General features: G+C 45.8%; 1 protein-coding gene across 2 annotated transcripts; it reads right to left on the reverse strand.

Annotated features, from left to right (window-relative positions):
- Window positions 1-3427: 3427 nt before the first annotated feature.
- On the reverse strand, window positions 3428-14294 carry SERTAD4 (SERTA domain containing 4). Of its 2 annotated transcripts, none has more exons than XM_081121677.1 (4): window positions 14188-14294; window positions 9161-9352; window positions 7706-7821; window positions 3428-5919 (listed from the first exon to the last, which is right to left on the reverse strand). In XM_081121677.1, exons 2-4 carry the CDS (start codon window positions 9333-9335, stop codon window positions 5179-5181), a joined length of 1032 nt encoding a protein of 343 aa, XP_080977803.1. In that variant the 5' UTR covers window positions 9336-9352; window positions 14188-14294; the 3' UTR covers window positions 3428-5178. The 2 variants fall into 2 exon arrangements, with proteins under 2 accessions (XP_080977803.1, XP_080977804.1); XM_081121678.1 differs by lacking the exon at window positions 14188-14294 and adding an exon at window positions 9936-9954.
- Between the last annotated feature and the right edge of the window lie 9655 nt (window positions 14295-23949).

Genomic DNA, 23949 nt, shown 5'->3' on the forward strand with positions numbered 1-23949 from the left:
GTTCATGAAGAGGTCTGACCAAAAAAAAAAAACAAAACCCAAAATGGTCTTCCTTCCATTTTAATCTTTAGACTTTCCCTTACGGACAGTGAATTGGTCTGCAAAGCAAATGGAAGACTGCATTTCTCTGACTTCTTCCATTCTGCTCCATCAGAGATCAACTCCCAGCCTTTTGCTGAAACCCCTTGCCTTGTAGCCTATCACTCTCTGTCTTTTCCTTACCATGCACTGAGGGGTTTCACGAGTTTTGAGGATGGTATAGATGCCTGAGTGCTGTACCAGGTGCATTTCAGAGATGTCTGCTCACTTCTTGATTGGCATAACACAAGAGTTGTCACATCTGAGCTTAGCTCATTGCAATTGCTCAGAAGGCATCTGCAGAAAGAGCATCCTGCCTAGAAGTGTCCAGGCTGGGTTCATGTGTGAGCTGACCCATCAGAAGGGGCAGCGAGGATCACAGGCTGACGCCTGGACCCAGCCACTGCCATGGAATTACCTGGATGGAGGCAGTGCCCGCTGAAGGCCATGTCCCTCCTCCCCAGAGTTCTGCTATTTGCCCACTGTCCTGGGATCTCAGCAGGAAGCAAGACCACAACGTACGTCTCTGCAAGTTCTTCTCTATGCGTGTTCTCCCCTCCCCCGAAGAGAGGGCATTTTATAAGACTTTATCATTTTAAAACAAGGGAACAGCCATAAAAATGCGGTTCAGAAACACGGGACATTTCATGAGAAATGACTGGCTCATCCCCATACGTTCTATCAGTTTCACTGTGGTCAAAAGCAGGTGTTTCCAGTCTCTGAGTAAGTAGCCTGCATTTTTCAAAATTAACAAATTCGACCTACACCGAGGGGAAAAAAAACCAACCATAGAGAGCCCACCAGAGAACTGTTTACCGAAGAAGATGAAGCTCGTGGTGGTGGTTTGCAAACAGCAGCAGACTGGCTTGTGTAAATTCCCTTCATGTAGTCATCGTTCTTCAGCCTGTCACAGATACTGAAGGGAAATGCAGAAACAGGAAATTACAGACTATTTTAAACAGCGTGTTTTATTAAACTCACTTGCTGATGCACTTTATGGCAGGATGCGAGACTCAAGTGTTCATAACTTACATTTTTGCAAGTGCTTCTCCTAAGTGAGTTCTCCCAGCTAAAATATGGCTTGTACACAGGGCTGGAAACAATCTCTAAACCTGTAACTGTTTGACCCCGGGTCATGTAGCTACATCACATAAAATGGAGATGTTTGAGCCATGGGAAGAGAGTATACTTCGCTCACCCACGGTAACTCTAAGAAAGCGATGGAGGCATCCAGTAGTAACTTCAAAGACCCTTAATGCATTTCTTTTAATCCACAGAATCAGAACACAGCCATCTTAACATAAGTGACCAGCAACCATACATCGTCTCTTTTATTATCTAAATAGTGATTTCATTCTTGTCCTGGGACAAGTCGGCCTCTAGTTTAAACCATCACTGCTAATGCCATGCCGAAGCCTCGTTTTTGAAATTGGCAGGGATGTGATCACCTTAACTATGAATGAAGTGACTTCGAACTTAAGGGACTGTTATAAAAATGGATTTGATCAGCTAATTATTTTCGAAGACATTTGCTGCTCACAATTTGAGGGATATAGAAATCTAGCTGTATCGCCTAAGAATCCTTACGTCCGTCTGACATTTGTTGTGAGGATGACATCTCTTTAGCAACACCCATGTCTTCTGCAAGGTGTTCCGGGCTCTCCTCTCGATATAGGGAAAGGAAGTTGTCAAGTGGAGCTGTAGCACAAGCTCATGATTGGAGGGGTGGGTAGCCACACTTTGACCGAGTTATCTATGAGCTCTAAAAGCAGATCCCTTCATTCACTTGCTTCAGCGTTTAACAAAGGAGCATGTAAAATGGTTTAATTTCTATTGTCTTAAAAGATTACACCAAGATGCTTTACTCTAATGGTTAACTGGTTGTCAAATATAATTCCAAAGGTTTCAAGTAATTTCTCCCTTCCTCCAGGGTCCCTGTCCCTGCCGTCTTGTTCCCAGGACCCCTTTCAAGGTGAAGTATGGAATGGTAGGATTTTAAGAGTGAAAGCATATGATCAGGATTACCTTTGCCCTTTTAAAGAGGCCTTTATAGACCATCTTCCACAATCACCCACTTCTAGAGAGGAAGGGCCAGAGACAGAGGTTAATGATTTGGTTAATGACATGCACCTAGATGCCTAGGGGAGTAGCAATTAAAGGCACTCTTGGGGAGCTGGGCCATTTTCTTAAGTGAAGATTTCCCCTCATTTAACTTTTCAAAGTCTGGATTCTGCCACAACAGATTTTCCTTAAAGCGGAGCAGCTATGAGAAAAGCTACTTCCAAGTGGGGAGACAGCAGAAGAGGTGAAAGGGGGTGTCTTAGCTTTTCCAGTCTCTGAGGATATAATATAGAACCCAGGTAATAGGTTTAACTTACTACTTAAGGGGTGCCATGGCCCTTCTGGAAAGACCCAGCTTAGTGTCTCCTGAGTGGAGATGACAACATGGCCACATAGGAGGCCCTGATGTTCTCATACGAACAACAGGAACGTTTTTGTTATTTAGGTAGATGATTCGGGATTCTTTTTTTGGTGATGAAAAAGTATTCCTTTTAGCATGTTGGAAATGTCCTAGAAACCAAAATCTGATGACTAAAAACCACAAATGTTAATGCTGCTGGACTCAAAGGCACCACTTGCCTGCAAAGGAGTTCTGGCGGGTTCTACTGAGCAGGGGCTGAGCCCACAGCTCAGGTGAGCGCTGTGAAATCCACCAGCTCGCCATTTCCAGATCTGCCATCAAGAAAAACATCTGGTGGTGCGGGGCTTTTAAAAAGCAAGAGGATAACTCCTTTCTTTCATATTTAAATCTCCATCATGTATTATACTCATAAGAATGCTACATTTGACAAATTAATTAGCTCCCAACTAGTGTTCCCCTTTCTTCAAATAAAATATTAGCCTCTTAGAATAACATTAATACGGAATTGTATGGAATACTATTAGCAATAATCTGTAGCCGGTTTAACCATTTACGTATGGGTCATGTTTTTGACAACTTGACATTTCCTAAAGGAATTAACTAGGGGTCAGTATTTATAGATTCATCTTATGTGATTTTTTTCAGAAACTTGGCAAGAGCTAAAATTATTAGGTTCTTTAAAATAAAACCTTATCGATGACCAATCACATCATTTATTAACATTGCGCTCTTAATCCACAGAAATCTAAACCTACAGACTAGGACCACTCTAAAACACCTGTCATATTGACCTCTTCGAGTAAAAACTCCTGTGTGACCACTGCCCACTACAGTTTCTAGACGTTTTGAGTTGGGTTTTTTTTAAAGGTGAAAGAGCAATGGAAAAGAGAAACATGGCCGGTAATCATTAAAATAGGAACATCTTAATGAATTTTGATCATTTTAATAAATATATATCAAGAAAACCTCACTTTATTACAACACAGTCATATACAAGCGTCTATCATCTAAGTTTTCAACATCAAATGTTTATCAAATATTGAAAATAAAGGACAAACCTTACTAGACTATTTAGCCATAACACAAGAACATGTTTTAAAAATTGGTCCTTGTGGACATTGTCCAAATGATGATCCTACTCATACACTGTATGAATGAGACCTATATTTAATATTAATAGCAATAATAAAAAAGCTTTATCTTGGAGAAACTGGGAGGACTTCCTTATTTCCTCCGTTTGGCATTTGGTTCCTGTGCAGTGCTGTTTAAGGAGGCCCAAGTCAAGTAGTAACCTTGGAAATTGGAACACAGCTTCGCAGGAGGAGTTGGCTGGAGTAGAGGGAAGGAGGGTCAGAGGGCCACTCTGAACCCTCTTACAAATGTACAAATTAAAGAAATTACTGAGAGAAATGTTGACCAAATACATAGTAGCTATCGCCCACTGAGTCCCATTTCTCCAAAATAACTTTCCCAAACCGAAAATCTTTACATTCTTTAAGATAAAACCTTATTGATCACCACATCATTTATTAACATTGTGCTTCTTAATCAACAGCAAAAGTTATATAGAAAAAACCACATGCTTTTATAATCTAAACGAGTGAAATGATGCAAAACAGATTAAAATATAATGCATGCCACTGGTTCATGAACTTCATTGGACAAGAAAACCAAACCGAACCAAACGACCCAAAACCCAAAAAACCCAAACCCCAGCAACAGACCGTTGCCGTAGAAAAGCCCAAGCAGCTAGCGCTGGTTTCCAACAGCTCTCTCTATTGTTTCCTCCATCCCTTTCTAAAAAATGCCAAATTCCGAAACAATTGGGCATCAAAAACAAAGGAACAGAGATGTGGAATCAAAAGTTGAACGCAACAGCTCGAAGTTAACGGTTTCCAAACAATATTGATCCACCCTGTGTGTTTTTTCCTGTTTGTTAAATCCCTGCTGTAACTCTGATTTATCCTTAATTTTCACATTGGCAAAAATTAAGATAAAGTAAGGCACCGAAAATCGCCCTGTATCGCACTTCGCTAAAAGCCTCACCACCCCTCGCAGGCAGGCGGGCCCTTGCAGGGAGCCCCCCGCACGCAGTGCTGGCTGCTCCCCCTACACAGGTGTGTTTCACTTACGTCCCGTCCTGTCTTCATCTGTCACAAATACTTAACAGCACCATGAAGCCATTTCACCTAGCTCCCTGTCTTCAGTCTCTCACTCAGAAAAAAATACTGTATCATATAGACGAAGCAGACATCCTTTGCTGGTTATGTTGATGTGTTTACCAAAGAACTACCGAATTAATTGGCAAACGTTGAAGTTTCTTAGCTAGTGACAGGCTCCTTGGGGGGGGGGGGATAATGGAAATATCACAAGGGCACACTACTGTCCCCCAGTTCTAATCTACTGGTCTTTTCTGTGAGAAAACTAAGACAGACTTGTAAGCATTAAGTCAACTGCTTTCTTGGTAAAATTACCACATTTCTAAGTAGCTCGCGGATGCCCTACTGTACAGATGTTTTATGCAATCTGCTCTCCAGGCATTAAAACGACACGGCATGTTCATGGCATAATCGCATCAGTTGTACAAAACTAGAAAATCCATTCGGAATAAAACGTACGGTGCTAACCGATCATGCTGTGCATGCGTCAGAGTCGAGGTGGAAAGGTGGCTCGGGTTTTTACTTCCTTTTGCTACAGCACAGTTTGTTACTCGGTGAAGGCTCCTTTTTCCTTAAGGACTTTTTCCAGGACTCGCTTACACTGTTTTTTTCATTACAGCCGGTCTCAAAATAATCATAAAATTGGCCTTTGCACTCAAAAGCAAGGTCACTTCCCACAGGTTCATGGCTTAGGGGGCCACCAGCCCTGTTGGTGTCATCACCTGCTTCCTCATCATTTAACTTGGCCTTTTCCTGACCGCCAAGTGACCTGACATTAGTAACAAAGATTTCGTTGGCAGGTATCTGGCCGTCACCCTTATAACCCGGTGCGCCGCCAACATCAAAATCCACCTGGTGGGAGCAACTCGGTAAAGGCAGAGGCGAGGAAGCCGAGGCCGCAGAGGAGGAAGAGGCACTTCCGACGGGGGCGTTGACAGAGAGGGGTAAATTCAGGTAGTGGCCACCGCAATCTTGGTAGAAGCAGCAGGCGTGAATCTTCTCACACTCCTCTTTGGCCACCCGCGGGCGTTTTCGGTAGGGACAGTCCTGAGCCATGAACCACTCCTGGGCAGGGGCGCCATTGAAAGAGCAGGTGGGAAAGCACCAGTTATTCTGCATGATAATTTCTCCATGGATCCTTTTCATCAGATTGTTTATAAGGACAGATCTTCGGAGGTACACTTCGGGGTCGTCGATGAACTTGAGCTTTTCTAAGGACATGTAAAGGATGTGGGCTCGTTCCTCAAAAATCGAGATGGTCTGAAAAGCAAAACAAGGAGAGAAAGCTTAGGAAATGGACTGAATGAATAGGTCATCACAACAGCTTTCTTTCTTGGCAGTTCCTGGACCCAGGAATGTTGTGGCCCTTGTTTCCCCAGGTTCATTCAGAGGTGTTGCCCCCGGTCCCCTTCCTGACTCACCAGGGAATCCAGTCACAATGCAGACCTCAGCAGGGGCAGGCCAGATTGTTGGCTCTTTAATGGCACAGTGAGGGGGACAGAAAAGACACTTAACTGCGCTGTAAGAAGTCAAGGGAGTAGTTTTCCGGAGGGCAGAGAGGTAGTGACTAGAAGGGGGCACACGGAGGGGTTCTGGGTTCTGGTTATGTTGCTTCTTGATCTGAATGCTGGTGACATAGGTACATTCACTGTGTGAAATTCCTCAAGCTGTACTTTTATGATACTTGTGCTTTTATGTGTGTGATACACATGCACATAAGCACACATACTCATATATTGTATGTCAATACATGGTTTTAAAAAGATGCCAGCATGCAACTCATAATGAGTACACTTCAAAGCCTGGCAGAGCCATCAAGGGGCACGAGACCTGACTCTCTGTGCTGTCCCTCTTTTCAATCCTCTGGGGGTGACACTTGCAATTATCTGTGCTCAGAAGAGGGTAATGATAAGGAATGATGCTCAGAACCTGAAAGGATCTGAAGGGCCAGGCAGGGGGAGGGATGCAGAGAAGGAATGGGAGGACTCACCCCTGAGCGGGGTGATACCATCACCGTGTGACGGTTGGTACAAATCCAGCGGCAGCTGGAAAACTGCTACAACCACAACACAAGCTAAAGAGGAAATAAACCGTGTGTGTCCTGGGGGCCAGCTATTCCAGCTCATAAAAAAGCCAAGTGGTAGCATAACCCGAGGAGCTGGGAACCGAACCAGCCCCAACTGACCAAAGGCAGGGACAGCGCATGCAGGGAAAAGCCCAGCACCTGCCAATGTGTGCTGATGTCTTCACGAGCAGGGTCAAAGTGGCACCTAAAGGACAGGGGTGGTGATGGGGGGTCGAGGAGTAAGAAGAGACAGAGAGAAAGATGAAACCAAACAACTAAAAATCCTCTCCGCATCTCAGACATGAGGGTCTGGGTTGATTAAACCAGCAGCTGTTTTTTGAAGGAAGGTCCCCATAAGGAAAAGAAGCTGGTGTTTGAAAAGCTCAATCTGGCCAGTTTCATACTTCTCCGCACTTTCCTGATCCTGTTATTTTCTTATAATACGTGCAAAAAAGTTAGCTCTGGTGTTTTCTTGGGAATGGATGATATATTCTAACAAGCTAAACATATGTGCATGTTTTCTACTTTCATGCACACATTCAAGGGAGTGTGAGTCCACCCCTACAGGGTTGGGCAAAGCCTGGGGGAGGCACACACAGGGGGGCGCTGGCCACAGGAGCTAGAGCTCATCAGGGGAGCACATCAGGGAAGGGCAGGGACCTTCAGCACATGGGATCCCCAGGACCAACCATAACCCTGAACACAGCCTGAGAAAAATGAAATCATTTGTAAAGAAGATGTTCCTTGGATTATATACTTTTGTTATTTCTGGGAAGAGGAGCTTCTACTGGCTCTTTTTTCAACTCCTTGTGAGAAATAATGCAAGACCCAAAAAAGTGACAACGATCGATACGGCGCTGATGAGAAGTAGCTCCTTTTCATTGCTTGGGTGGAACAATTTAATTTTTGGACATGGATCAAGCAACCGTTACTCAGTATCTTAAACTCTTAATAAAAATAATGACTATTAAAAAAACATACTTTATGGCTACAGCTGCTGAGTGGTGGGTGAAAATCCTCTTCTTCCACATACTTCCTCTTAAAATATGTGATCTTGGATGTTGTTATAGGATTTGAAATTCCCCTGTAATGTGATCCTGTGGTAATAAATCAGATAGGACAAATGACATGCGGTTCGCCAGAGGTTCTCCAAACAAAATACTTTTCTTTCCTTTCCTTCTAGAAGATAACTTGGCTACGTATCTGTCTGTACATGTGGTGATTAAAAACAAACGCTTGTCTTAATAGTTGCTATCATACAGAATCCTGTGACCCGGGCCAGGCAAAGCTTTCTCGACAACCATAGAGGAAAATGACACATTTCAGCATTTACTAAATACTCAGATTCTTTTCACAGGCAAGCTCAAAAAGGAAGGAGTGTAGCAACTCTGAAATAATGTTAGTATTTATTCAAATTGCTTAATTAAATTCATGGTGCCATAACACCACTGTTCAAATACAGGGTGTCCCAAAAACGTATACACACTTTAACAGCTGATAGCTCAATTTTGAAAATGAAATGTATTTTAATAAATACTGCCTTTTATAATTATTCAAAGTGTGTGTGTACATTTTCAGGGGACACCCTGCATATACATACTAAATTGTAAGCACTAATAATTAAACTTTAAAGTATTATTGGCTCTGAGTAAGGAAAGAAATGATTACCTGTACATTGGAGTCACAATATTTCTTCTTTCAAAGTATAAAATTTTAAATTAAAATTTTGGGTACCTAAAGTCCTCTTTGCTCTCAAAAATGTAACATGTGAACCATGAATTCAAGTAGGGTCTAATTTTTAAACACCACAGCTGTTCATCCTTTTTAGCAAAACAGACTTCAGGGACACTTGTTTTACATTGTAAGGGGTTTTTTCCAATTGCTAGTGCCGCACAAAAATCCAAAGGAACTTACCTTAAAATATTAGAATACAGAATAAGAAAGAAAACATTTCTATTTTCTGAGCTTGGACTTTTTCCCCCTACAATACCAAAGCCAACTGCATGCTTAATAAAAAGAAGAGACAGAGCTGCTGGCCCAAAGTGCAGATTCCTTTTTGTCTCATGGGATGGGGATTTCATTGTCAAGCCCACGGGGGCTTGTCTAGCTCTCAGAGAACCATGCAGTTCTACAGCATAGAAAACCAAAACCCAAACTGAGTTTCAAAATCTGGTTTGGTTCTCTTAAAAAAGAAAAAAAATAGACACATGGCTTATACATGAAGCAGCAGCACATGTCTGGACTCAGATTTGAATGCAATTTAAATATCACCTCTGGTCTTGTCCCTGGAGGCCTGGGCTCACTTACGGGAGGTGCACAGGCCGCCTGGAAAGTCCCTGGAGCTGGGCTCAGCTCAGAGAGGCGAAGCGCCGCAGACACCACCTCCTCCCACCAGTCTGGCCTCAGAGGGCAGCAGGGGAAGGTCAAGAGCAGTACCTGCCAGCGGGGGGCCGGCTCCCCGGTCTCCCTGCAGAGGAGCCTGTGCTGGCCCTGGGGGGCTCGGGCCTCCGTAGCTGTCAGCCTCCCATAGTGTCTGGTACCCTGCAATTTCAGCAGCTCCTTCCGAGACAATGGGCTCGCAGAATCTATTCATGGACAGAACCAGAGTCATCTCTGACAGCCTCAGATCTGTAAAAACAGAAAACAGCCCTAAGCAAGAGGAAGCCAGGCGATAGCCTTGGCATCTTCATCCCTTGGCCTTGGGAAACTTCTACTTCATGGTCCTCTCCTTCACCCTGAAACATTTTATTGTTTTTTTCAAAGAGAACCTCAGCAAACTCCCAGCCTCTGCGTTCTGCAATCTGCATTACATGGGCGGATCTTTAAAATCCCATTTCATATTGTTCTCAGATTCCCCTCAGCCCTCTTCAAGACAGCTGCTTTGCCTCCTAAACACATTTTCCTTCTGACCTCACCGCAGAAAATGTACCGCTAGGAGGCAAGGCCAAAACCCTTGCGCTTCCTTCCTATTAATAAGGCAAAATCAATTTTCCAGCCAATCCCCCGAGAGTCTCCTTTGATGAAATCCGCTAATCAATCAAAAGAAAAGGGCAGGGGAGGCAGAAAGCTCCACCGGAATCCCTATTGATGGTCTCAGGTTCGGCTGTTCCGCTGCCCCCTCCTCCTCTCGTTTCCGCAGGGCCAGTTCCTCTACAACATTCTGGGGCTCCCTCCACTTTCTTCTCCCAAAGCGAAGCAGACAGAGACACACTTGGTAGTTGTTTCCACCAGCCCTGATCGGCCTGAACTGGATCTGCCTCCAGTCAAAACACTGAGAGATGAAGACAGAAAATTGGCTCCAGTTTCAAGCCGTGAGTTGCAGTCCCACAGGAGCCAAGCACAACATCAACGGAGCAGGCAGAATATTAAACAGGAGCCAGGGCTTCGGGGCCAGAGGCAGCCGACGACTCCTTACACTGCAAAGCCCAGACACAAGGCAGGAACTTTCCAAGAGGCAACACACCACTGCCCTTCTCTCCAGTTCACGTCCTTCCCCAGGGCCTCCAGGGAGACGGCGAGCCTCTTTGCTCTGTGATGAGCCCTGGGTTCCTCCATAACTCAGGTGTGTGTGTGTTGGGGGGGGTCATTTCCACGGGGGCTCAGTGTCTTCACTTGGTCCCAAGTAGGGCTCAAGGTAGGGTCAAGAGTGAGTTCAAGGAAGAAAAGGGTCTGATACTGAAGTAAAAAGACCCAGGGGCCACAGATCAGTGGTCACAGCAGTGCACCCTCCTCGGTGGCTTACTGAGTGCCAGTTCCTTTAGGAGAGCCACACCTCCACAATCTCACTTTGCAGCTTAAAGAACTGTCACAAAGAGTGATGTCAGGCCTGCTTTCTGCACATTGACTGTCTTTCAAACATGCATGAAGGGTCTAGTTCTTGCTCTCTTCTCCAAATTACACATCTTACAGTGTTTGGGGGAAAGGGTGAATCTCCCATTGTCTCCTGGGAGACTATTATTACCTACATGTTGTAACAAGGGTCCACTTCCAGGTAAAAAGACACCAGGGGCAGGGAAAATAGCTTCATTAAAGTGACAATGTCCCTCTGGCTAGCAGAGCAGCTCTTGGCAGCAGTGACTCCATCATTCAGCCAGGTTTCTCTTTGAAATCCTAAATTCCATCCCAACCTCACTGAAGGAAGCAAAGCCTCCTGACAGACAAGGGAGGTGTCCAGGTCAGGGACTGGAATGAGACCCATCTGACTTGGGCTTCTAAACCACCTACCTCATCTCTTTCCAAATGCCCTCCAAAGAGGCAGCAGCTAGGGCTTATTAGAAAATCTTATTACAAAAGGAAAAAAAGAAGTTCAATGGATTCTCTAAAAAGAAATGGTGGGACATGTCATTAATTTTGCTCTTTGAGTCATCAACGAAAAAAATCTAGACTACATTGACTTAACAAACTACACCATTCTGTCTGTCACCACCTCAAACTCGGCATCCAAACAAGTTATCAAACCTCATGATAATTTATTCCCTGGAAGACTCTCATGAAATGGTCCAAACTGAAATTCTTAACCTATTTTCAGACCATTGCATCAGGAAGTGCTATTGCCATGCACATATGAATTACATAGCTTTTTCTGATGCAGTAGTCCTCTCTTAGTGACTGCAACAATATTTTCCAGTTTGAAATTTACCCTCCCTTTTGTGCTGGATTCTGGGAATAAAATCCAAGCTTCGTGCTTAGGAAGAACTTTGATTACATCTAAACCAAAGCAGGTTGACAAACCCATGTCCCTTAAGAAAGGAAAGTATTTGCAGGCCCTGAGCAGCAATTACCTTTGTTTAATAGGATATTATGTGGGCCCTGTGCTGTTTTATGTCAGTTAGAGTTTGTTTATATTTTAAGGACTTATTGTTGTACCTTTTTGGGTTGTTAAGGATTTCAGTGTTTCTATTTGTTGGTATTGTTTCCAGTACATAAAATTCTATCATTATGCATTTGAACTTGAAACATGAACTTGAAACTCAGCAGAATTGTTTTTATATTGGCTGTTGAGGTTTTTTTCCCTTTATGATACCTAATTTCAGCAAGTTTTTCTTTTCTGAATTGAAAACTTTTACACACAAAATCCTAACCTGGAGAGGCTGAGTTCCACAGCAACTGAGTCTTTCTAGTCTATCTAGAATTTACAGTCGAGGATGTTAACAATGAAGAAGGCAAGTTTAAGGCTCATGAAGAATTGGAGTGTGCAGCGCTAAGCACCAACGTTTCACGTGACTCTTTACTCGTGTTATATGTACAGATCCAAACTGTCATTATTCTCTGTGTGATGACATTTACATATAATTCTACTGCCGAATTCAGAAGTCTAAATCCACAAATTTATGTGCCGTTAATATTAAAGATAGCCACCCAGATGTACATTAATGGCAAAATTTGCTTAACATGAGAGGTGAGTGGATTTAAAAAAAAAGGTGTTCAAAAAACAAAAACAAAACAAAAGAAGGGTGTTCAAGTGTGTTTTGTCTGTACATGGGTTTAAAAAAAAATTAAAAGGCTCTAACCTTTTATCCTCAGGCTCCTGCACATCTGTTTTGGGAGCCAAGTGGATGCAGGGAATGACCCCTCAAGCATCCCCAGAAGGCTGAGGGCTAAAATGTCAAGCTTTTCCAGCAAATGCTCACAGTAAAGTTACCAGGCATCTCTATACAGTTTGGTTTTTCCAGATGAGTTGGGCTTCCCCCACCCCCCCTCGGAGCCATTATGATGCTAATAGGAGTGGCTGGCACGCAGAACAGGGTAGCTACAGATTCAGTGGCACCTTGAATCTAACTGAGGCCTCAGGTCATTCTTTGCCACCCCTCTCCCATCTGTCATTAGAAATTAGAGAACGTTTCATTAGGAACATTAAGAGCAGTTAGCGGTCTGATTCCAATACTGAGAAGCAGGGTATTAAAGGGCTGATATTTTCAAAGCCCTGGCACTGCCAGTCTTAAACGCCCTGCCCAGGTGGAACCAAGCCCAGACCCCGGCATTGTCCCTAATAAATCTCAACAGTTCAGCCAGCCCTTGGTGGCGGTGGGGGAATAAAAGCCTTCTGCATAAACAGACGCCGCTCTCCTGCCAGTCCTCGCAGTACACCTGTCTGCCCTGCGAAGTGCACGTCTCAGCTGTAGCTCCCAGAGCCAGAGCTTCAGGTCAGGTCCTGGTGCTGGGGACGCGGGTCCTGGGCCTGAGGAAGGGGGTGGGAGGTGGGGACAGCGAGGGTGCCCGGGTGTCCAAGCCAGGCGCCAGGTCTTCCCATCCCAGGCCCAAGCCTGGGGTCGGAGCCATCCCTGCAGGCTGGCAGCAGCCATCAAGCCCCGGCTCCCAAACAGGACCCCCCCCCCCCGCCCCGGGGTCGGTGCCTAAGCCTCGGTGCCCCCCGCGGGGCCGCGAGCACGCAGCCCTGCCCGCCACCGGCCGCGGGAGAAAGTAAACACCGCCCCAAGTGTCTGGGAACAAAGGCAAGTTGTCTTTCCACGGTGCCCGAGTCCTGCGCCCGTCCTGAAGAATAAAAGCTATTATTATTCTTTCTTTCTTTTCTTCTCCCCCCCCTTTTTTTTTAAAAAAAAAAAATCAAGTTTCCTTCTAAGGGAAATAAACACCAAAGGTAGGATTCCAAGGAAATGACTCAGGGCGGCTGGCTGGGCCCCGGCGAGGCTGGCCCGGTGGGCGCCCCAGCCCGGCCCCCGGCCCCCGGCCCCCGGCCCCCGGCCCCCGGCCGAGCCCACTCGGAGCCCGCGGCTGCCGGCGCGCCCGGGCTGCGGGGACACGGCCGCCTCTGCCGCCCCAGCCGGACACTCGGGAAAGTTGCGAGGGCCGAGGAGGCGGGAGGGGAGGAAGGAGGAGAGGGGCGGAGGCGTGGACCCGGCGGGCAGCAGCCGAGCCCGCCGGGGAGGTGAGCTGAGGACAGGGCGCCGCCGCCCGCAGCGCCGCTCGGCTCGGCTCGGCTGCCGGGGAGGAGAGTGCGGGGGCGGAGGTGGCGGGGGACAGAAGGTGTCAGCTCCTGCAGCTATTCCTTTTTCTTGCAAACGCGCGCTCCTGGCATCCACCATCCCTGCCCTCCCCACCTGCCAGGCGCAGCGGCGTCCAGACCTGGGGGCATCCCCCCTACTGACCGGTCCCCTAGGATCAGGGTACTAAGCGGCCACCCAGGACCCCGAGGTCTCGCCAGAGCTGCGGCCTCCCCCTGCCCCTGGTCGCGGCTCGGCGCGCGCGGGCGGCCCCGGGAGCAGCCCGGGAGGCGGCGGCTCACGCCCGGGGAAAGGCGCGCTCCAGCCCCGCCAGCAGCCCGTGCCGCCTCCGCGCCCCGCTGCGCCCCGGTCCCGCTCGGGCCTGAGCGAAACCACTCGGGGACCCCGGCGCAGCCCGGGCGCGGGGAGGGCGCGCGGAGGCCGCGTGGGCGCCCGTCCTTGGGAGCCGCCGCCCGGGCGCTCGGCCTTGGCCCTGCCGCCCACGCCCAGCCCGGCGCTTACCGCGGGGTCAGCCGGGCGGCGGCGGCCGCAGCGCTCCAGCCGCTGCTCGTCCGCTCGGGGCTCGGCGCCAGCCCGGCGGCCGGTGCACAGTCGCGCGGGTCCCGCCCGGCGGCCCGGTCGGCGGTGGCCGCTGGTGAGCGGCGGGCGAGGGTCCGGGCAGGTCCCGCCGCCGCGACTGGGACGCCGCGCCGCCGTCGCTGCAGACGGTTATGGTAATGAGCGGCTCTGTCTAGCGAGGAGCGTGTGAAACCCGTCAATCCTGTTTGCCATTTCCCCGTGGATTTCCGAGGAGAGGTTGTGCAGGATGCCCCCAGGGCGAGAGAGGGAACATGACAAGCGCGCCCGCTCTCCCTCCCTCCCTCCGCTCCCGCCGCCGCCGCTCCTCCGGCAGCACACGGGGCGCCTTCCCCTCACCCCCACCCCAGCCCGCCCCCTGCCTCCTTCCCGCCCTCTCTCCCCCTCCCTCCCCTCCCCTCCCGGTGCCCGGGGACACGCGGGCCCAGCTCCAGCCCGCAGCCCAGACCCCACGCGCTCCCGGCTCCCGCCCTAGCCCTGGGGGCTCGGTTCCAGCTGAATAATGTATTCACTGGGCAACCTTCTGAGATGTCTCCCCCCCCCTTTTTTTTTTATTTGGTTTAGTTTTGTTGTTGTGTATGCGTGTGATTAAAAAAAAAAAAAATCTGTGCTTTCCCACCCTTTGCAAAAGACTTTCTTCTCCTTTGCCACAGCAAACGGAGATGAGAAACAGATGTCTTTGCAGGACCGCGCAGCTCTTCCCCCCTCGCCGGCCGCCCCCGCCCGGTCCCCTCCCGAGCTGCATGTGTATAAAAAAGCAACCTTGGTCTTGCTGCAACTCCAATTGGCAACACTTTCTGGCTGGGGAGCCTCCAGGGAAAAGCTCCAGGAAATAAAAAAGTAGTAAAGGAGGTTGTCCTTGGTCAAGAGAATGTAATTTAAACCACCCCGGAATCACATTATTTTGCAAATAGTAATTTTCCCCTATATTGGGCTCAATTGGAGTTTGTTTTTTTTGAAACATTAATTCATAACTTCTGTCTAGGGACCCCTCCGGAGTGGAGATGGGTCATTTCAGGTGTAATGAATGCAGAGGCTTGGAAGGCATAGACCTAATAAAATCAGGGGGAAAGCACCTGCACAAAAGTGTTACAAAGACTATAATGTTTGTTTACTGCTACTATGCCAGATGTGCTAAATATAACACTTCTTTAAAACAGTGATCCTCCGACTGTGAAAAACCAAACCCCTGGCTGCCTGGCTCCCTAGGAATCAAGGAGAGGCACAGACTTGAAAATCAGGGAGGAAAGGAGCAAGATCGAGCATGAGGATTAGCATCTGCAAATTGAACTCTATCTAATTTGCATGTTTATTTCTTAGAATTGTAATTAAATTTGTGTAATAAATGTTTTCCATTTCATTTGTACACTTAAAATTTGGGTGACTGACATACAGTTAAGTGAATTTCTTTCTTTCTTTTTTTTTTTTTTAAAGCAAATGTAGTTTATTCAATAAAGCAGCAAACAAATATTAACCATAATTAGAACTAATCTGCTTTGAAGGTATTTTTGTTGAACTTTGTACATTAAAGTCTCTCAGAGGTTTCAAGGGTATTAGGAAGCTGAGAGAAGGCAATTATGCTGAAAACAGACCAACTCAACAGACTTCCAGGAGCAGTATTTAATTTTTTCCAAAAGACATTTCAGGGTTGCATGCCTAAAATTGGGAAAGGGCATTCATCTTGGCTTTTTTCTGAATCATATTAAATTGCATTGGCTCAGGCATGATATAGGGCATTCTAATGATAATTTAAGACTTGTAAAGATGCCATTTTGTGCAATCAATGGGTGTTGCATGCCCAGATTACGGGTAGAATATAATTTTCACTTGGGGGAGGGGGGCAGGGAAATGCACAAGGGCATTTAGAGCAGTGCAAGGACTTGAAAATCTAAATCTATCAAAAAGTGGTTAGTGCTTAACTCAAATGAAGAACTAGATGTGAGGGCTTGGAGGCATGGCTTATTATTGTTTTTATCTCCCTATATTAAAGTTTTATAGCATTTAAAGGACTGTGGGGAAATCCCCACATACACTTGGCTGTGTCAAAATACATAAAACCAAAAGGAGTAAATTAAGCATAAAATTGAGAAATAACATGAGACAAAGTATCAGCATGGGTTGCATTGGCATCTTTGGAGCGTTGGCTCTGAGAAATGAGCCTTCTGGGAAATTGGCATTGCCCTTGGGAGGGGAGGGCGCTTGGCTTTAATGATACAACCAAATGACACCACAACACAAGTATGAAATCACTGTACTTCACAGCACCCCTTGTGGTTCTAAGTATGAACTTGATCCTGTCCTAGGCAGACACGTTATGTTAGTATGTTTTACTGACAGCTTTTCCTGCCTTACCTTTAATTTCAAGCTTAATGTTTTCTGAGATTCAGTGCCCAGTTGTCGGACAACGTGAACCAATGTCTACAAGTAGAAAAGGCAGGCAAACAAACGTCCATGGAGTGAAAAACATTATTTAAAAACTTAAAAGAAAAGACCTAATGATAAATCAATCATGAAATATTTGGAATGAGCTAATGTAATTTATAATGAGTTGGAATATTCAACCCAAGAACTATGAAGTCATCACTTTGGGGGTGTGTGTGTGTGTGTGTGTGTGTGTATGAAGTTCCAAGATAGAAATTAGATTATGAAACTGAAAATACCTTGAGCTGCAAATTCAGTGAAGGCAGTGATTGTTTTTCTTCAGTTAACAAAGAGAGTGTCAGACTCAAAACTGCTGAAACCTATTTCACAAAAAGTTTCTGTCATTTGAAAGGGGGGAATCTCTCAAGTAGAATTGGACTAATTCAGATTGCTGTGGATACAAGGCTCATTTAAATTAGTAAAACGTCTGAGTTACTGGCTTTTAAAATAAAGTACAACCTATTTACAACAAAAGAGGCATCTATATTTAATTGTTCAAACAACTCTTCCCCCGTTCTCAAGACTTTCTCATCCCATGGCTCCACTGAAACTGTTACTGTCACTGTCACCAATGACCTTCACATTGCTAAGTTGGAAGTCTTTTCTTGGCTCGCGTTTTCCTTGACCTGTAAGCAGCACATGATCAGGTTGATAACTCCCCTTTCCTTGAAACATCTTTTATTCTACTTCCAGGAAAACATACTCACCTGGTTTGCCCCCTACCTTACTGGTTCTTTCTTCTCCGTCTCCTTTGCTGGTCCCTTGCCTTCTCTATGACCTTGGAATGTTTGAGTGCCTCCAGCTCAGTCCTTGAACCTGTCTCTTCCATTTAGCCACTCTCTTGTGGATCTCATGCAGTTTCACGGCTCAAATACCGTCTTTATTCTGACTCCCAAATTGAGATCTCCAGCCCAGACCTCTCTCCCAACCCCCAGATTCCACTCAGATGTTTCTTAGGTGTCACAAGCTTTACAGATCCAAACCTACCCCCTGATTTTCGCTCTCCCCCAACTGTGCCACTCTTAATATTCTCCATTCCAGTTAATGAACCACACTATTTTTTTCAGTTGCTCATGCAAAAGAATTTTGGAGTAATCCCTGACTCTTTTTTTCCTCCTTTATGTCCTATATCAAACACATCGGCAAATCCTTCAGTCTCTACTTTTAACATTTTTCTAGACTCTGATCACTTATCCCTACTGCCACCGCCCTGTTCAAGCCACCATCATCTCTTGCCTGGGATGTTTGCGGTAGCCTCCAAGCTGGCCTTCCCGCTTTAGTCTTTGGCCCTTATTACAGTTCAGTCTCAACAGCCGATGATGTCCATTTTTGCTAAGACTCTTCTAAGGCTCCCATTTCACTCAGTGTAAAAGCCAAATCCTTACAATGGATTACACAGGCAGGCAGTCTCCCTTTACTTCTCTGACCTGTCTCTGTCTCCAGCTACTCTGGCTTCAATGTGTCAGGCATGTACTTACCTCAGGGCACTTGTACTGGCTGTTCCTTTTGCCTGGAATGCTTTTCCCAGAAAGCTGCACATACCGATACTTCACCTCTTCCAAGCCTTCGCTCGCCCTTTTAACAAGGCCTGACCACTGTGCCTAACATTCTAACACTTCCTCTACATATCTTATTTTTATCCAAAGGATTTATCACCTCATAAACTCTATATTTTACATATTTATTCTATTTATTACTGTCTCCTCCCACTTCATGGACAAAGTAAGGTCCATAAGGGCAGAGATTTTTGTCCTTTATATCCACTCCTACATTTCCAGCACCTAGCACAGTGTCTGGCACACTGAAAGCACTCAACAAATATGGGTTGATTGATCGAGCAATTGACCACAACAGTTACTTTCCCATATGTACATAAACATGAACAGGCTACTGGAGCTCCTCTAGCTAGTCTAGCATATGTAGAGTAGTAAAACAGGCAGTTCATTTCATCATCAACTCATTTGTTTCTTCTAGAATTCTCTGGCCCAGTGCTCTTGACCTGACCTGGGGTATTCTAGGACCTGAAGACATTCCCAAGATCCTCAGGTACCCGATGGTTTCATGCTGCCTTCCGGCCGGAGAGTCCACAATTCCATCCAGGTGGATGCTGGTGCTCTGGACCAACTCCCCTTTTCCCCAAGGCAGGTTTCCATGTATTGCCAATTTGCTTGTCCGAAGCTATAGCCTTAAAATTACAGCGTGTGTAAAGCTGCTTTTCAGGACCCAGGAATGTCACTTCTGGGCAAAGCCACCCTTTCAGAAGCTAGGAACTCCCCCACTGTCTATCGCCTCATCCTTCAAAACTCACTCAATAACACTTTAAGAATTGTGTGGATTTTATGTGCAAGCATGGAGCTAGGCACTGCAGGGGAAGGAGAGATGAGTAAGACCCTCTTCCAAGATTTATGGAGTTGTCAATAGCATGAAAAGACAAGCATAGAACTAATGGTGCCCCTTAGGAATTCGGGGCATAGTAGATGCCCTGGGAGTTCGGGGGGGGGGGGGGGGGACAGATCACATTAAACTGAAGGGAGCCAGAAAGGTTGACCTAAGAAAGTGGAATCTGAGTTGAAGGATAGGTAGGCTTTCAGCGGGTGAAAATGGGGTGAAGAGTATTTGAGGTAGAGGAAACCATTTGAGGCACATAGGTTGGGAAGCAAAGGGCATCTTTAGAGAACAGTGAGTGTTCCAGCTTTGCTAAATTAAGGTATGTGAAAGAAGGGAGGGGAGGCCATATGATGATCCACATTTAAAAACAAGGTGAGCTTGATTTTCATTTAAGCAATGGGGAGCATTAGAGGTTTCTGAGCTGGAGAATGGCACGAGCAAAGCCGAGCTTTGGGAAGAGTAATGAGCAATGGAGAGCGGTGCTGGGAAGGTCTGTCGGCAGGCTAGGCGGAGGGAGATGCTGGCCTGGGTCCGAGTGGTGGCCACTCGGGTTCCCACCTGAGTTCCTGTGTGGCTGAGTGAACCCACAGCAAATGAGAAGAGGCAAGTCTGAAGGGAACATACTCTGTCGGTTCTGGTTGTGCTGAGGGTGAGATGTTCATACAACAGACAGATGGAGATGTCCAATAGACGGCTGAAGTCTGGGCTCACTGAATATAAATTTAAAAGAAAATTATAAAAATTTAGGATTATTTCAATAACTATCGAGATTGAAGTCTTAGGCCTTAATGAAATAGGTGAAGACATTACTGAGAATTTAAAAGTGAAGGGCTTAGGCCAGGGCCTTGAAGAATCTGATTAATCCACTTACTGAGAGGTGAAAATAACTTTTTGGCTCAATGTCTGACCTCTTTCAGGGATATTTCTATTTAATGGTGTACAAAGACCTTTTTGGCTTAAATTTGAAAGCAGAAATTTGGGATGGGGTGGTGGGTTTGGGTAGCGGGCAGTCTCTCTTAACTATCCTGCATCACAAAACAGAAGTGGTTATGTGCTGTGCTTCCTTGTGTGGCTTAATCTACTGATTTAGCACCACAGGTGGAAAGGGATTTGATATTTCATCAGAGAATCCCGAAGTAATCCCCACAAAGATGTAAATCATTGATAATGAGCTTGGAGTGTTATCTCTCTCTGGGATATTTGTATTTTAGTAAGAGTCTCCTAAATGCCACAAAATTTTAATCAAATAAGTTAATAATTAATGACATGATTTTAGATGTAATACAAATCAATATGTATTCTTTCTGAATGGAAACCACACAACCTATATGGTCCCTTGCTCAGGTTACTATTTTGGAGGACCTATATTAGTGAATAAGAAGAACTGTTTACAGTAAACCAATTATTTATAAAGAGATGTTCTCCTAACATACTTGGTTTTAATTTTTGAAATTAAAAATTTCTATTGAAATAATTTTAATGTCATTATATCAAGAAGCAATCAGTAAATGACTAATAGTTGCACTGGCACACAGAGAATTAATTCAACCTGGTTCTTGCAGGAGCTGGAATATTTGTAGGCTTCGGCAGTATTTTCTTGGCCTCAACCTTTGCCTTATATATATGTAATTTCTGTAAGTCTTTTCATCTCAGTGGATAGCTATTCTATTTTTTGTTTTTTGAATTGTTTAAAAGATTAAAGCCTCAAAGAAGAGTTTGAATAGCTGACAAAGGCAAGAATATAATCTGAATCAGTAAAAATTTTAAGCTATATAAAATTATAGAGATTTAAATGCAATTTTAATTATATTTATTAAATACTATTCAATTTAAGTAGTAGACTCTCTCTGTACTAAAATTATCAGTATTGAGTTTAAGTAAAATGTGTGTACTTTACACAAGCATGTTTGATGTTCATGGGTCAAACATTTTTTTTAATCTTCACCCGCGGATATGTTATTTTGAGAGAGACAGAGGTGGGGAGGAGGCACTGATCTGAGAGGAACATTGATGGGTTGCCTCCGATGTATTTGATCAGACCTGGGATGAAACCTGAAACCTGAGTGTGTGCCTTGACTGGACTCGAACTCGCAACCTTTGGTGTACAGGTTGACACTCCAAATAACCACGCCACCGGGCCAGGGCTCATAGGTCAAACGTTTTCCACTAGAGGCCTAGAAAGCACGTGCGTACTGTGAAGGCCTAGAGCTCTGATGCGGATGGAAACAGGGAACCACAGCGCGGTCATCCTCTCCATCGGTGCGCACTGGCCTTGACGCCGAGCTGTGCCGTGTACCGGCCACGCACGGAACGCCAGCGAGTACACGGGCTGCCCTAGTGACTCGTGTCGGCAAAGGGGACACGGAATCATGCTTGATGGGGACACCCGAAGACAAGTTCATCCTGGAGCATTTCATTGTGTATTACTATCTTCTGAGGGGTGTAGAATGTGTAGGCAAAGCGAAGCTCATAACAAAAATTGCTTATGCCTTCAGGAAGATGTATTTATTTTCAACAATGAAGTGGAAACGCTTATAATTGGGGGGGAGGGAAGGAAGAAGGGGGGAGGGAGGAAAGAAAGAGAGAGAGAGAGAGAGAGACCTGCAGCAGACATCACCTGAGCGGGAAATTACACAGCCCGCACACACACACACACACACACACACACACACACACGCTCTGCACACACACGCACAGAATTCATCTCTGACAATTTAATTGTTTAATGGTAGGACTAACAAGGAATCCTTTCTGAAGTAATGGCATATAAAGGCTTCCCGGTGAAGTTAATATTCCTGCTCAGTTGATGGGTGTTCCCCATTTGTGCAGCTCTCCCTGACAGACTCCCGGGCGCGCTGGGGGAGGCAGGGGGCGGCCGTGTCTGCCTTCACCAGCAAAATCTGGAGAACGCCTTAGCCTGTGACCTTAGCCATTAAAGCAATAAATCTGAGGCCGCGGTTGGCACCGACGCGGCTGCTCCCATCGCTTGTAATGTGTTGGCTCGCAGTCCCGGGATCTGGTCTTCCTGGCCCAGAGGCTGGCTGTTTTGAGCAGACTCCTTGCTGCATAGTTGTCTGTTTCTTCTTAGTTCCCTGGAACAGGGGTTTGGCAGCCATTCGTGCTGAGGTTTCAGGACTTCACTTGGACCAGTCTCCTAGGTAATGAAATGTACAGTGCATCAGGCGCAGGGTCCGAATTCCCCTCTGAGCTGCAGCCTCTCCTCCGCATATTTCCACCCGGTTCAGCCCTGCCCGTGTCTGTGCCTTAATTGGGTCCCTGGGTGGCGGGCCTGGTGCAGCGCACACAGTGGATGATCCGAGGAAGAAGACGTGGCTCAAGAAACGTAAAGTTCTCCAACCAGACCCAAATGTTCTCATTTTGAAGTTTCCATTCTTAAATCAAATAATTATTGATTTAAGAATGGAACATTTATTACTCTGGTTACTTGGCTTTGAAAAAAGAGTTTCGTTGCCTGCCCTGGAGAAACCCAGCAGCGGTGCTGGGGATAGAACTTGACCACAACAGAGACGCTGCTGCGTGCGGAGCGTGGTTCCCCCGGGCTCCCATGCCGTCTGCTCCTCTCGCGGAGCTCTGTCTGCGCCTCTCAGTCTAGGAAAAGGCTTAGTAGGCAGAGTTGAAAATGATGGGCTATTTTTAACACAAGCTTTATTTTATATCCCACAGTTCTGGTTCTTTCTTCTATTATCATTACTTATTCATAGACTTTTATCCCCAAATATCATTACCCTTTACAGTAATAGGATCAGCAAAGCAACCACTTAAAACCAAACAAACAAATGCAGAAACATTTCCCTCCTCTCTCCAGCTCTCTGCTGCTCTCTAAGGGGGGGTCCTTACCAATCACTAAGAAGTTCTGCTGCTTCAGAAACACCAGGGGAGTAGGATATGAAGGCGCAGGCAGGCTGGGGGAAGAGAAAGGCGGTAAGGAAATTTAAAAACAAAACAAAAGAGTGAAGGAAAGTGGGAAGGTGGAAGTGTGCGTTCCCTAAATTTGGTTTCAGCAGAGAAAAATCCATGTAAAAACAGACTCCATGAGAGTGACTCTGCAGTGAGGTCAAGTCATTGGTTCCTGTATAGTAACAATACCTAGTGTACTCAGGCCAGATGCTTTCTGTGTGTTCCTTTGTACGACTTTTAATAGTGGGTACGATTATTCCCATTTTGCAGTTAAGGAAATTGAGGCTTAGAAAGCCTAAGTGGCTGGTCTAACGTTGTATGCCTCAATTGGGTGGACCTGGCACATAAACTTGGGCCATATCAGTCCACAAACTGTGTTCACAGCCACTACGTCTTTTTCATATTGACCCCCACCATGTTATATCACCTTATATTTTGTTCAGCTGTTTGTCTCTCCACTCATATATTTATTTACGGATACATCTTGTTCCAGAAATTATTTAGGATGGGGTAAATGCCTTGGAGCTCTGCACATAAAAAAAGCATTTAGGACATTCTACTAATTTGTTGACTGAGCTGTAGAATATCAGTTGTCAAGAGTTCAGAACTATTTCACTGTGGAGTCCTTGCTTTTTTTTCTCTTTAAAAGTCAGCCAGAAACCCATCTGTGCAGGATGGCTTGGGCCCAGAGACTGGACTAACCTCCCCACATCTCTCCTAGATCCACACTTCTATTAAGGGTAGATTACCCTGCTTTCTGGGAATGATTTTTCTCTTCAGTAATTAATTACAGAAATGTAAAAGGTGAATTGGCAGGAGGAAAAAAAAGAGTAACTATTGTGAAGGAACCGGGCAGACACTACCTCAGCCAGGTGAACCAGGTCAACACCAACAGTACTGAGTCACGTGGGTGCCATATACTCTTGATAAGATGTATTGAAAATGGCACTTGACCTCTGA

Source organism: Miniopterus schreibersii (genome assembly GCF_964146895.1).
Source record: "Miniopterus schreibersii genome assembly, chromosome: 19".
Lineage (NCBI taxonomy): Eukaryota > Metazoa > Chordata > Mammalia > Chiroptera > Miniopteridae > Miniopterus > Miniopterus schreibersii.

Bases quoted from the DNA above. Each gene is read 5' to 3' on its own strand.
- SERTAD4 (XM_081121677.1), bottom strand. From the start codon at position 9,335: ATGACTCTGGTTCTGTCCATGAATAGATTCTGCGAGCCCATTGTCTCG. The intron at 7,822-9,160 runs GTACTGCTCTTG...TTATTACCACAG, and splicing joins AGCCGGCCCCCCGCTGGCAG to GATCACATTACAGGGGAATT. The intron at 5,920-7,705 runs GTATGTTTTTTT...TTTGCTTTTCAG, and splicing joins TCAGCAGCTGTAGCCATAAA to ACCATCTCGATTTTTGAGGA.